At 43.5% G+C, this 13632-nt stretch overlaps 1 protein-coding gene across 2 annotated transcripts in view; it reads right to left on the bottom strand.

Annotated features, from left to right (window-relative positions):
• nfia (nuclear factor I/A) overlaps window positions 1–13632 on the bottom strand; it is a 460723-nt gene that overhangs the window by 19728 nt on the left and 427363 nt on the right. Inside the window, exon 7 of one of the 2 annotated variants that reach the window (XM_030131808.1) lies at window positions 10040–10218. In XM_030131808.1, coding sequence (XP_029987668.1) covers window positions 10040–10218 — 179 coding nt within the window. The remainder of the gene's footprint in view (window positions 1–10039; window positions 10219–13632) is intronic. The other variant, XM_030131809.1, reaches the window with a different exon arrangement.

The following is a 13632-nucleotide window of genomic DNA, read 5'->3' as shown; positions in this document are numbered from 1 at the left end:
TGTGTGGTTCAGTGTGTGTGTTCAGTGTTGTTTCAGTGTGTGTTCAGTGTGTGTGTTCAGTGTGTGTTTAGTGTGTGTGTTCAGTGTGTGTTCAGTGTGTGTTCAGTGTGTGTTTAGTGTGTGTGTTCAGTGTGTGTTCAGTGTGTGTTCAGTGTGTGTTTAGTGTGTGTGTTCAGTGTGTGTTCAGTGTGTGTTCAGTGTGTGTGTTCAGTGTGTGTGTTCAGTGTGTGTTCAGTGTGTGTTCAGTGTGTGTTCGTGGGGTGTTCAGTGTGTGTGTTCAGTGTGTGTCAGTGTGTGTTCAGTGTGTGTGTCAGTGTGTGGTCAGTGTGTGTTCAGTGTGTGTGTTCAGTGTGTGTGTCTGGGTGTGTGTGTTCAGTGTGGTGTTCAGTGTGTGTTCAGTGTGGTGTTCAGTGTGGTTCAGTGTGTTCAGTGTGTGTTCAGTGTGTGTGTTCAGTGTGTGTTCAGTGTGTGTTCAGTGTGTGTACAGTGTGTGTGTTCAGTGTGTGTTCAGTGTGTGTTCAGTGTGTGTGTTCAGTGTGTGTGTTCAGTGTGTGTTCAGTGTGTGTGTCTGGGTGTGTGTTCAGTGTGTGTGGTGGGTGTGTGTGGGGTGTGTGTGTCTGGGTGTGTGTTGTGTGTGTGTCTGGGTGTGTGTTCGGTGTGTGTGTGTCTGGGTGTGTGTTCGGTGTGTGTGTCTGGGTGGGTTCGGTTTGGGTGTGTTGGGTGTGTGTTTGGTGTGTGTGTAGGGGTGTGTGTTGGTGTGTGTTCGGTGTGGTCTGGGTGTGTTCGGTGTGTGTGGTCTGGGTGGGTGTTCGGTGTGTGTGTGTGGGTGGGTGTTCGTGGTGTGTGTCTGGGTGTGTGGTTGGTGTGTTTGGGTGTGTGTTCGGTGTGTGTGTGTCTGGGTGTGTGTTCGGTGTGTGTGTCTGGGTGTGTGTTCGGTGTGTGTGTGTCTGGGTGTGTGTTCGGTGTGTGTGTCTGGGTGTGTGTTCGGTGTGTGTGTCTGGGTGTGTGTTCGGTGTGTGTGTGTCTGGGTGTGTGTTCGGTGTGTGTGTCTGGGTGTGTGTTCGGTGTGTGGGTGTTGGGTGTGTGTTCGGTGTGTGTGTGTCTGGGTGTGTGTTCGGTGTGTGTGGGTGTGTGTTCGGTGTGTGTGTGTCTGGGTGTGTGTTCGGTGTGTGGGTTGTGGTGGGGGGGTGTGTGTTCGGTGTGTGTGTCTGGGTGTGTGTTCGGTGTGTGTGTGTCTGGGTGTGTTCGGTGTGGGTGTGGGTGTGGTCGGTGTGTGTGTCTGGGTGTGTGTTCGGTGTGGTGTGGGTGTGTGTTCGGTGTGTGTGTCTGGGTGTGTGTTCGGTGTGTGTGTCTGGGTGTGTGTTCGGTGTGTGTGTCTGGGTGTGTGTTCGGTGTGTGTGTGTCTGGGTGTGTGTTCGGGTGTGTGTGGGGTGTGTGTTGTGGTGTGTGCTGGGTGTGTGTGGGTGTGGGTGTCTGGGTGGTGTGTTCGGGTGTGTGTGTCTGGGTGTGTGTTCGTGTGTGTGTGTCTGGGTGTGTGTTCGGTGTGTGTGTCTGGGTGTGTGTTCGGTGTGTGTGTCTGGGTGTGTGTTCGGTGTGTGTGTCTGGGTGTGTGTTCGGTGTGTGTGTGTCTGGGTGTGTGTTCGGTGTGTGTCTGGTGTGTGTTCGGTGTGTGTGTGTCTGGGTGTGTGTTCGGTGTGTGTGTCTGGGTGTGTGTTCGGTGTGTGTGTGTCTGGGTGTGTGCGGTGTGTGTGTCGGGTGTGTGTTCGGTGTGTGTGTCTGGGTGTGTGTTCGGTGTGTGTGTGTCTGGGTGTGTGTTCGGTGTGTGGTCTGGGTGTGTGTCAGTGTGTGTGTGGGTGTGTGTTCGGTGTGTTGTGCGGGTGTGTGTCGGGGTGTGTGTTGGGTGTGTGTGTCTGGGTGTGTGTTCGGTGTGTGTGTCTGGGTGTGTGTTCAGTGTGTGTGTCTGGTGTGTGTTCGGTGTGTGTGTCTGGGTGTGTGTTCGGGTGTGTGTCTGGGTGTGTGTTCAGTGTGTGTGTCTGGGTGTGTGTTCGGTGTGTGTGTCTGGGTGTGTGTTCGGTGTGTGTGTCTGGGTGTGTGTGTCTGGGTGTGTGTTCGGTGTGTGTGTCTGGGTGTGTGTTCAGTGTGTGTGTCTGGGTGTGTGTTCGGTGTGTGTGTCTGGGTGTGTGTCAGCACTTTTCCAGGCTGGTCATAAAGAATTCTGCTGCTGCTGCCGTTTTATCCTGCTAATCTATAAGCATAATACCAGCGCACCTCGCCTCACCTCTGCTTCTGTCTCCACACTCTGCTCTTTATCCGCTCTGAACCAACACAATGTGGGCTCTTATTTGTCGTCTTTGTGTCCAAGTCTCTCCTTTTTACACGGACATTAGCGGTGACAGAATGTTAACACCGCAGCTTCGAGAAAACCGGACGTCCTACTTAATGTCGCAGAACTCCAGACCGCTTTTCGAAGGTCTGGGCCTCGGAGTCTATATCACAGTTTAACCTGGTCTCCAGGGTGGTCCAAAAAAAGTTTTTTCAGATTCTCTGGATTCGAACCCTGCATTTGGTTCCATATGTGGCCAAATTACTCCGGTCCAAATTTTATGCAAATTCATGAATATTCAGAGGTGTCCCAGACAGGTGCAGATGTCTGTATATACTCTAACAGAACTGTCCAAGTGAAGAAGGCAGATTAGAAGAATCTGTCATTTTATTCTCCAAATCAAACTGACACTCACAGAAAAATGTTCCTTAGAAAGTCCAACAACCACTGTTGGTTTATTGAAATGACCAAAAATGTTCCTGTGTTCTTTGACAACTTGTTGCCAGTACTGTTTGTGATCTGCATTTGTTGTTCGGCTACAGTTGAAGTCTGGAATAAGCTCCGCCCCTCTGTCAGTGACATCACTGACAGCTTTAGTGGAATGCCCAGTTTTCTCCTCCTTCTGAAAGTCTGCATCATCAGCCCAGTCTACTGGAGGAACTGTTCAGAATGTTTGCGGCAGATCCAAAGGTTCAAACAAATGCATGGTGCTGGTGGAGACAAAAGCCCTGATCTGCTTCCCTTCACAATCTGATGGATGAAGGACATCCCAACGCTTTAGAGGAACCAAAGAACCTGCATTTAACATCATGGTGTCCACCATCAGCTGCTTCTGCTCTGGTGTCACACTGGAGTCACAGAATGGACCACAACCAGTTCTACACTCCAGTACCACAGATGTGGGCGGAGTTACTTCATCCATATATTTACTCCAGTACCACAGATGTGGGCGGAGTTACTTCATCCATATATTTACTCCAGTACCACAGATGTGGGCGGAGTTACTTCATCCATATATTTACTCCAGTACCACAGATGTGGGCGGAGTTACTTCATCCATATATTTACTCCAGTACCACAGATGTGGGCGGAGTTACTTCATCCATATATTTACTCCAGTTCCACAGATGTGGGCGGAGTTACTTCATCCATATATTTACTCCAGTTCCACAGATGTGGGCGGAGTTACTTCATCCATATATTTACTCCAGTACCACAGATGTGGGCGGAGTTACTTCATCCATATATTTACTCCAGTTCCACAGATGTGGGCGGAGTTACTTCATCCATATATTTACTCCAGTTCCACAGATGTGGGCGGAGTTACTTCATCCATACATTTCCAGCTGAATCCCTCAGACCTTGGTTCTGATAGTTCTGCTCTTCTCTTACAGCTCAGCTCGTCTTTGCTGAAAATGAACAATTAGTCCATTTACAGGAAACTTCCAGCAACTTGTTCAACCTCTAAAACATCTGCTTTTTCTTCCATTTTTTTCCTAAATCATCTTTTGAATGAATAAACCTAATGCAGGGCTCTAACTGAGGTGATCTGAAAGTGTATTTTTGACCAGGATGGTTGGACCACCCTAATGGTCTCGTCTTGGTCTGGGACACAGAGGACAACACCGCTGTAGTATCATGTCTGTATACAAAAAACTAAAATGCACTAAAATGTAAATAAAAAAATGCTACAGAGTCGAATCACGTATTCCAAATCTCTCTGACAGGACATTTTAGAGACAATTTGACAGATCAGTGTTGCTAAATGATGCACATTTTTACTTTTAAATTAATTTTTGCTTTAGTTGGACCATAAGGGATTATCCAAAACAAGGAGCTACTTTATACTGAACTAAATGTTGGAATGGTAATCAGTTAAATTTCCCTCTGACGGGACATGACTGTGTTTTGACCCTACAATACACTAAAATACACAAAACATACACTAACTACACAATTAGGGCATCTGCAGGTTTGATGAAGCTGAATTTCTGAATTTTAAGACATTTTTCTGTCTTTGGTCAAATTTTATATTAAACTTTAACGGACTGACATAATTTGGTTGTGGTGTAGGATAAAACCATCAACACTAATTAAACACTGGACTAATTTTATATAAAGATTTACAAAAAAATACAGTAATATCATTTATTGTGCATGTGGGATTTTTAAGACCTTTGAGTGTCAGATTTAAGGGTTAATTATTAATTTTACAGATAATAATGGCCTTAATTTCAATCACATTTAAGATCTGTGGACACCATGGATTTATGCTTTTTTTAAACTTATATTTTAATGTTTCATTTTTGAAATTTTGCCACACAAATATTTAGAACATAGTGTCAGTTGTCATCCTCTATATTGTCTATTTTTTCCATAGATCTTCACATGTTGTTTGCTGTAGTCTTATGATATAAGGAAGTGTCTCCATGTTGTGAATGTCCTTCACAATGTCTGTCCAATTCTTTAGGGGGTGGGGGGGGGGGTCCTCTTTACACTGTTTTCATGTGATGGCTTTTTTAGATGCTACCAAGAGGATTTTAATCAAATATTTATCCTTCCTTGGTCTGTCTTTTCCTGTTAAATGACCCACATACAGACCTGATCCAAATCTTCAGACCAGTTGAAAAATAGCTAGAATTGACCTTTTGCACATTTGGATCTTAATGAGGTTTTAAGTAGAGCTACAATATACAAAAGCAAGAAGGGGGAGTGAGACAAAAAGCACTTTGAAAAAGTCATTTATTGAAAACAACAAGTAAACTGAAATAGGCTGTTTATCAGCTGATCAAAAGTTTAAGACCGCAGGCTATAAAAGCCAAAATCTGCTCCAAATTCTCATTTTCTGTCGGGCATTCACACGGTCATGCCCTCCTGAAGCTAAAGCTCAGAAGCTTTCTCTTCTTGAACGTGGTCGGATCGTCCAGCTGCATAAGCGAGGCCTCTGGCAGCGTGCCATTGCTGCTGAGGTTGGACGCAGTAAGACAGTCATTCTACATTTTTGGACAGATCCTGAGCATTATGGAACAAAAAAGTCAAGTGGTAGACCCAAAAAAATGACACCTGCGCTGAGCCGGAGGATCTGACTGACTGTCCGTCAGGACACAGGGCGGTCCTCCACCCAAATGAAGGCCCTTACTGGTGCCGACTGCAGCGCAATAACCATCAGACGGCATCTGTGGGAAAAGGGTTTAAAAAACAAAAAAACAATTCAAAGACCTCGTCTCCTCCAACGCCACAAAACTGCCCGTTTAGACTTTGCCAGGAGCATCAAACATGGGACACTGAAAGGTGGAAAAAAGTTTTATTCTCTGATGAGAAAAAATGGAACCTTGACGGTCCAGATGGCTTCCAACGTTACTGGCACGACAAGGAGATCCCACCTGAGATGTTTTCTACCCGGCACAGCGGAGGGGGGTCCATCATGATCTGGGGTGCTTTTTCATTCAGTGGAACACTGGAGCTTCAGGTGCTGCAGGGTGGTCAAACGGCGGCCGGTTACGTGCAGATGTTGCAGCGGGCGTCCCTCATGACTGAGGGCCCTGGTCTGTGTGGGAACAGCTGGGTTTAAAAACAGGACAACGCTGCAGGTCACAATGCTCGCTTGACCAAGGACTTCTTCAGGGAGAAGAACATCACTCTTTTGGACCATCCCGCATGTTCCCCTGATTTAAATCCCATAGAGAACATTTGGGGATGGATGGCAGGGGAAGTTTATAAAAATGACCATCAGTTCCACACAGTTGATGCCCTTGGTGAAGCCATCTTCACCACTTGGAGCAATGTTCCCACCAGCCTCCTGGAAACACTGGCATCAAGCATGGCCTAACGAATTTATGAAGTGATTAACAAGAACGGTGGAGCTACTCATTACTGAGTCCTACTGAGAACATTTTTTGTTCTGGTTTGGAGAGTTTTTTGTAATTTTTGAGCGATGGTCTTAAACTTTGGATCAGCTGATAAACAGCCTATTTCAGTTTACTTGTTGTTTTCAATAAATGACTTTTTCAAAGTGCTTTTTGTCTCACTCCCCCTTCTTGCTTTTGTATATTGTAGCTCTACTTAAAACCTCATTAAGATCCAAATGTGCAAAAGGTCAATTCTAGCTATTTTTCAACTGGTCTGAAGATTTTGATCAGGTCTGTATAGCACAGAACACGTCCTTGGTAGTTCGTAGGATTTGCACTTTTAATGAGGCCGTGCAGGTCAGATTGTGTCAGATGTAATTCTACAACAGGATTTACATTTAGTCTTTGGATTTGGACATAGAGGAGAGATCTGCAGGAGGCTAATTCAGCTTCTGCAGGTTTAAAACTAATAAAGAACGAGGAACTACAGTCAGATTTTTCAGCAGCTTCACAATACAGTGAGCTCCTCAAAGTCACCTTTCCCCATTGTGTGTGCAATTAATCAGAAACAATAAATACAAAAAGCAAATGACAATATAGCAGCTAACGGTGAATTTAACTCTGCCAAAACATCCATCCACTGACATAGTTTCCATTCTGACTTTGTGTATATGCCTGCATGTCCATTTATTATTCTACTGATGTTAACTGAGAACACGCTGAATAAGTGTGGAATGAATAAAGTAAATGCACAGCTTTTCAAAATGTCACCAACACCGATAGTGTATTTCAGCACAAAAACCAGAGCCAAAAAAAAAGAAAGAAAAATGGAGGAATCCACAGCAGAGTATTGGTTTATTCTACAGGAGGAGGGAGGTTTGTGGAGGTGTGGCTGAAGGGCGCTGGCTCCATCACTAGTCATACTCTGAACATTCACTTCTATCCTGACAGTAGGTGATACATTTGGCATTTTCAGCTTATTTTCTATTAAATATTAAAGTGAATGAGTAGTTTGGCACCAAGCTCACCACTTTTTAAACAAATCTTGTGGGATTTCATGCTTTTCACCTGTCTGGGGGAATCATAAGTTTAAACCCAGAAGAGCTGACATGGGATTTAGATGTTGGAAAGAAATGGGATTATGTAAAATAGACGATCTATATACAGAGGGGTCTAATGTTTTTTGAACAATTAATAGATAAATATAATTTGCCTAGGAAACTTTTTTTTTTTTTAATATTTACAAATAAGGAATGACATAATTACATAAATGAAGTCTACATCAGAACCTTCTCTATCCACTGTTGAAAGTATCACAAAGAACCATCGTCAGAACAAAGGTCTTCTGTCCAAATGTTCTGATGCGCTGTTGGCAGGTACAAAGGACAGTTCTGCTTCTCATTTATCAGTTTGGAAAAATGACCTTCAAACAGAAATATCTGTCGAGGATTGGGAGAAGGCCTGTCTTACAACTAACAGCAGGTTCAGACTATTACAGTACAAATGCTGATTTAGAACAGATGTGAGCTCTGTAAAACTACACCCTTTTAATCCTAACATTCCTGACATTTGGACTCAGTGTCAGAAGGAAATCGTCCCTTTGGTTCATTGGATGTGGACCTGTGAGAAACGGCACAATGTTTGGAAAGAGACTCTTCATTTAATTGACAGATTTACAGAATGTGTTTTCCCTGTGGATTCAAACTGTTGTATTTTGCACATCTTCCCTGAGCAGTTTCAAGTAATTGGAGGAAAAAGGAAACTTTTAAATTTTTGTTTATTACAATCCAAACGAGTCATTTCTTTAAGATGGAAAGATATTCCAGGACCCACAGTGAACCAACAGATTAAAGAACTGTCTTCTAAATTGGCACTGGAAAAGCTGACGGACCTGGATAAAGGAAAGACCACAGACTTTTAGAAGATCTGGACCTTTTTTACAATTTTTAAAGGACTCGTCTGTTTAGTCAGTTAAGTTGTGTCTGTCAAGTCTGTTTTGTTGCACTGGGAGTGAATGTTATCGTGTGGGTGGGGGGTGGGAGGGATTGTTTTGATGTGTTATGTTGTTTTTTTTTTTTTTTGCCTGTTCTTCTAAAACAATGAAAAAGGACAATAAATATATTTAGGAAATAAAAAAAGTGCATGAGTAGGTGTTTTGGCAGCAGGATTCCATTCAGGCCAGTTAACCTCCTGTTTTTGCTGCTTTGATTGTGTTTGAACTAGATATGAGAGAGGAAGGAAAACGTCCAGATACCGAACTTATACATTTGTTCATGACAGTTGTTTTCATGGTCTGTGTCTCGGTTTCTGTCGTTTCAGTCTTTATTCTCCTCCTTTCTGCGGGAAAAAACTGCAGTAAAAATAGTTCCCATGTCCCTGTATGTCAGCGTCCTGTTCTATCGGAATCACTCCTCAGTTGAATTTCCAGGTTGTTCTGGTTCCGTCTGTGTTCCAGTCCTGTGGTTCTGGATGCAGCTCCATCTAACTATGGAAGTGGGCGGGACTTTCACTGGAGGAGAACTCAGCTCATTCAATCAGAGTCCAGATATGACTTCTATCAGAGTTCAAGTTTGTAGACATTGTCTACAAAATCCAACCAACAGTTAGTAGAAGATTGTTGAAATCTAAACATCGGTGACCTTGCGTTTGACCCTTCAAGGTCACTAAAGGTCAAAGGTCATTGACCCAAATGAAAGTCCATATAAGACTTGTATCAATGCTCAATAGGAACTATATTCATATCTGCAACCATTTCTATGTTATAAACCAACATAATATGGACCATTAGAAGTAAAGGCCCATTTTAATTCAAAACTTTGTCAAAAATTCACAACGAAGATGACAACGACACCACACAAATCACCTTCACAAGAGCTCATGGCCTGTTGTCCTGTGAGTTACTAAAAACTACACCCTGACAATGATCACTATTGATGGACATGTGGACAGTCCATCACAGCAGGCCTGTCGGGGTCTTCTTTGATCATTTTCAGGACCATGGCACGGTTGAGACTTCTTCTCGCTGCAACTTGTGTGTTACATATGTTGATTTACTGGGAAGTTATTGAGTCCATAAAATGGGAGAAAATGCTGAAAAACATCTTTGGAGGGTTCTACTTGTGTGTTTCGATGTGTTTTTGTCAAGTCTTGGTGTTTTTTTCCCGCCTGTTTTTCACTGTTTTTATCTGTATTTTCCTCTTTTGTATGGTTCATTGATAGTTGTATTTTAGCTGTAAATATTATATTTAAAGTTGAAAGTTTTTATTCTGTAATCTCATAAAGTTTCGTTATTCACATTACAGTTGTTTTAAATAATAAATATGATAAGAAAATTCAAGTCTGTTTTTTTTTTTTTTTTTTTTTTTTTTTACAATAACATACTGTTTTAAGCATTTATTACATATAATAATGATAATTAATGGCCAGATATTGAAAGTTCTTCCTGAAAACAGGTGCAACAGTATTTCTATTCCACCCCCCACCCCCCCCATATATAAATCTAGTCCTGTTATAATGGTTGTCCTTTTAGGGTTAAACACGTCTGTTATCGTCACGTATCAGGACATGGCAGCATGTTTATCACCTCACATGTAACAGCAGAGTTTTTACTACATCTGCACAAAAACAGAGGAAGAAGGCGTTGTGTGTGGGGGAGGTGGCGGTGGGGGGGTGGAAGGTGTATCGATCGGGTGTCTAGACGCAGATATATCAACTATCTCTCTGCAGACACCAGGCCACACACACTGCGCTGATACCGATCCGGGCTCTGCAGACGGTGAAAACCCAGCTCACATGTGTGTGCGTGTGCATGTGTGTGTGTGTGTGTGTGTGTGTGTATTTTGGGGGGTGCGTGCGTGTGCATGCTTACGTTGAGGAAGCCCACCTGTCCGGCCTGCTGGGCGGAGTCAGGACAGACCAGCTGGACGAACTCCTTGAGCGTCTCCTGCGGGTGATACCTGATGGCCGGGTGGGAGAAGTAGGAGCCGGGCTGCTGCAGGATGGGGGAGGACGAGAAGTGGAGGCTGGAGGGGGGGGCGTGGGGGCTCGCTGAGAGTGGGGGAGGAGGGGGGTACGGGGTGGAGAGAGAGAGAGAGAGAGAGCGAAAACAACAGATTATTTAAAAACACAGACGGAGGTGGACGGTTAATTGATCAAAAGGGGGAGGTGTGTGTGTGGGGGGTGCAGAAGGTGGGGGGACATTTAGAGTGGATTAAAGGGGGCGTGGCTTAGCATGCAAATGGACAATGACACACACATAATGCACCGCACACGCCCAGCTGTCAATCAAGAACAGTGTGCATGGAGGTCAATGACGTCCTCCTGAAGCTCCTCCTCTGACACTCGTTCATCCACTCACTTCCTTTCCTCGTTTCCTTTGTGTGTTTTTACGTTTCCTGTGTTTCCTACTCTCATTTCCTCCAGGCGTCACTCCTTTTCTCACTCTCATCTTCTCGACTGTTTTCTCTCCTACTTTCCTTCCTCTTTTCTTTCTTTGTTTCCTTTCGTTCTTTCATCCTACATCATAATGTTCACTCCTTTCCTTCTCTATGTTTCTCTCATGTTCTTTCCTTTCCTTTTTACCTGTTAATACCTTCGTTCTTGGAGCCAGAAGTGACTATATTTGGACAAGTGGGTGGAGCTTAGGAAGACTCTCCTGGCTGATGCTAAATCAGTGCTGTGAACTTTCTGCTTCTACTCACTAGGACACGAAATTAGTTGAAATTAAACTCATTTCGAACTGATTCCCTCTTTTTGTTAGCTAGATGAGCCTTTTGAGAAAACTTCAGGGACCAAGGATTTTATTTTACCCCCAAAATATGGCGTTCTCTGATAGGTCAGGACCTTTTCTGATTGGTCAGCCCTCACAGTACTTTATTTCAACCATCATTTTGTAGACGTATGCTCAGTTTTTCATTGTGTTTTGACACATTATGCAGTTACAGAATACAGTGTATGACAGACAAAGTGACAAGACCTTATTCTGTATTTATTTGTTGTTGAATGAAAAGTAACATGGTGACCTCTTGTAACCTATGGTGTCTGAGTGAGCATATTACGCACACTTTGCACTTCACGTTGTAAAAGGTCATATTATTTTCCACAATTCGTATTAGGTCAGAATTTGAAAGTTGGTCATTTTTGCATGATTTTTAAAATTCTGACCCATCCAGTAAAATCAACATTGTAAATAACAGAAAATTCTTACACTAACACCCTTCTCCCAAGTGAGTACAAAACGCACACTGACACATTTTAGCATTTAACATTTGAGCTTGACATTTGATGGAAAAAAACAAAACAAAAACTACAAAGTTTTTTTTTGTTTACATAACAAATGTGGCATTTAAAGGGTTAAAAATATGACAGTTATTGAGTATTTGGTATTTGTGTTTAAGACTTAAGATGATGAAATACAAAAAAATGTTAAAAACTTAAAAACAAATTGTATGTAAAACATTTTGACATGACAACAGCACTGCACACATTAGATGCTTTTAGTGATTTTGAAGGACCTCTGTGGGTGGAATACAGGAGGGTTAACAACGTCAGCTGACAAATACGCCGAAACCCTGTGGGTCGTATGACAACTGTGGACTAATGACTTTCTGAAGGAACCTTTTTTTTTTTTTTTAAATGGAGTTCTTCCTTTTCCCTCATGTCCCTGTGCTCTCCATAAAGTGTAAATGCTCTGCTTGGCTCTGAATTCTTCATTCATTCAACTCCACAGGTCCATCTGCAACACGATTTCTGACTAACGACACCACAAAGGGGGTTTGGAGCGCTGGCCCTTTAAATGCACAGGAGACACTTCAGGCCCCGCCCCCTCCAGGTTATTGACTCTGTTTTCTGTCTCGTTCAGCCACTTGTGTTCGTTAATACAACCAACAACTGAACATTTTAGGTCATTGGCTCCAGATTTGGACATATTTTCAGTTTTTACTCCAACCGCTGCTGCTGACAAACAATTCTGTCGAACTGGAGAAATGTTGGTCTGAAGTCTGGACCTGATATGTGTGAATGTTGTGATGGAACAAGTTATAAAATATAACAAATTAAGCAGGAAATGAAAAAGAGTTGTAGAAATCTGGAATGAATATAAAGATAGTTTTGCAGCAGCTGGAGGGTTCCAATTCAAACTTTTTTAACTATTAGGGTCCAAATACACAAAGAAATGAAGCACAGACTAAGAAAGTGGGATTAGATCAATAAGAGCCTTTAAATAATTTTGAAGCAAACCCTAGATAATCCAGATGTGGCCGGATAGTAGAGGTGTACTGTCAGGACTGGTGTTGTTACTGGAACTTCCTGGGTAAAACTACAGTTACGCTGTCAGGACAAATGTTTTATTCAATAAACAGAAGCTCTGAAAGTCCAACCCAGCAGGAAAAGACATTTAAATGACGACCGTCGAAGCTTCTATTCACCCAAAGACCAACAGTTTCTAAAAGAACCCGTTCAGAGCAGGTCCAACTGAGTCCAAAAGGACTGCAGGAACACAGAGTTCAGTGGAAGTCTATGGGAGCGCAGACGCTCTGGAGCCACATCTAGTGGCCGTTGGTGCTATGACACGTCCAGCCTCAGCCTGATCTGTCCTTATCGTTTCCTCTCCTCTCGCGTCCTCTCCTCACCCCTGTCTCCTCCTCCCTGCGTCTCCTTGGGTTTCCTCCTCCTCTGTAATCTAATTAAGGCTCTAATTGGTCTAATATTCTCTGATTGCTCGTTAGTGGACGAGGCCTCGTTAAGGACTGTGATGTATAGAGCTCAGAGGACAGAGGAGAGGAAGAACAGAGGACGCAGACAGAGATAGAGAGACGTAGGAAACGACAGAGACAGAAAGAGAGAGAGAGAGAGAGAGAGAGAGAGAGAGAGGGAAGCAGAGTTAAAGCTGCTGCACTAATTCACTTTAAGTCTGCGGAGATTTATCACTGACAATACACACACTGTACACTGTGTGTGAGTGTGTATGTGTGAATGTGTGTGTGTGTGAGTGTGTGAGTGTGTGTGTGAGTGTGTGAGTGTGTGTGTGTGAGTGTGTGTGTGAGTGTGTGTGTGTGAGTGTGTGTGTGTGAGTGTGTGAGTGTGTGTGTGTGAGTGTGTGTGTGTGAGTGTGTGTGTGAGTGTGTGAGTGTGAGTGTGTGTGTGTGAGTGTGTGTGTGAGTGTGTGTGTGTGTGAGTGTGTGAGTGTGTGTGAGTGTGTGTGCGAGTGTGTGTGTGTGAGTGTGTGAGTGTGTGTGCGAGTGTGTGTGTGTGAGTGTGTGTGTGAGTGTGTGTGTGTGTGAGTGTGTGTGTGTGTGAGTGTGTGAGTGTGTGTGTGTGTGTGTGAGTGTGTGTGTGTGTGTGTGTGTGAGTGTGTGTGTGTGTGTGTGCCCTGCAGCCCATGTATTTCCAGTATCGTTGGCTGTTTCTCTTTGTCTGTCCTCCCTTTGACACAAACACACACCAGTGGACAAGTGTGTAAAC

The sequence above is a fragment of the Sphaeramia orbicularis genome, chromosome 4 (genome assembly GCF_902148855.1).
Source record: "Sphaeramia orbicularis chromosome 4, fSphaOr1.1, whole genome shotgun sequence".
In the NCBI taxonomy this organism is placed as follows: Eukaryota; Metazoa; Chordata; class Actinopteri; order Kurtiformes; family Apogonidae; genus Sphaeramia; species Sphaeramia orbicularis.
Note: the sequence above shows the minus strand (reverse complement) of the source record. Positions and strands in the feature narration are given on the sequence as shown.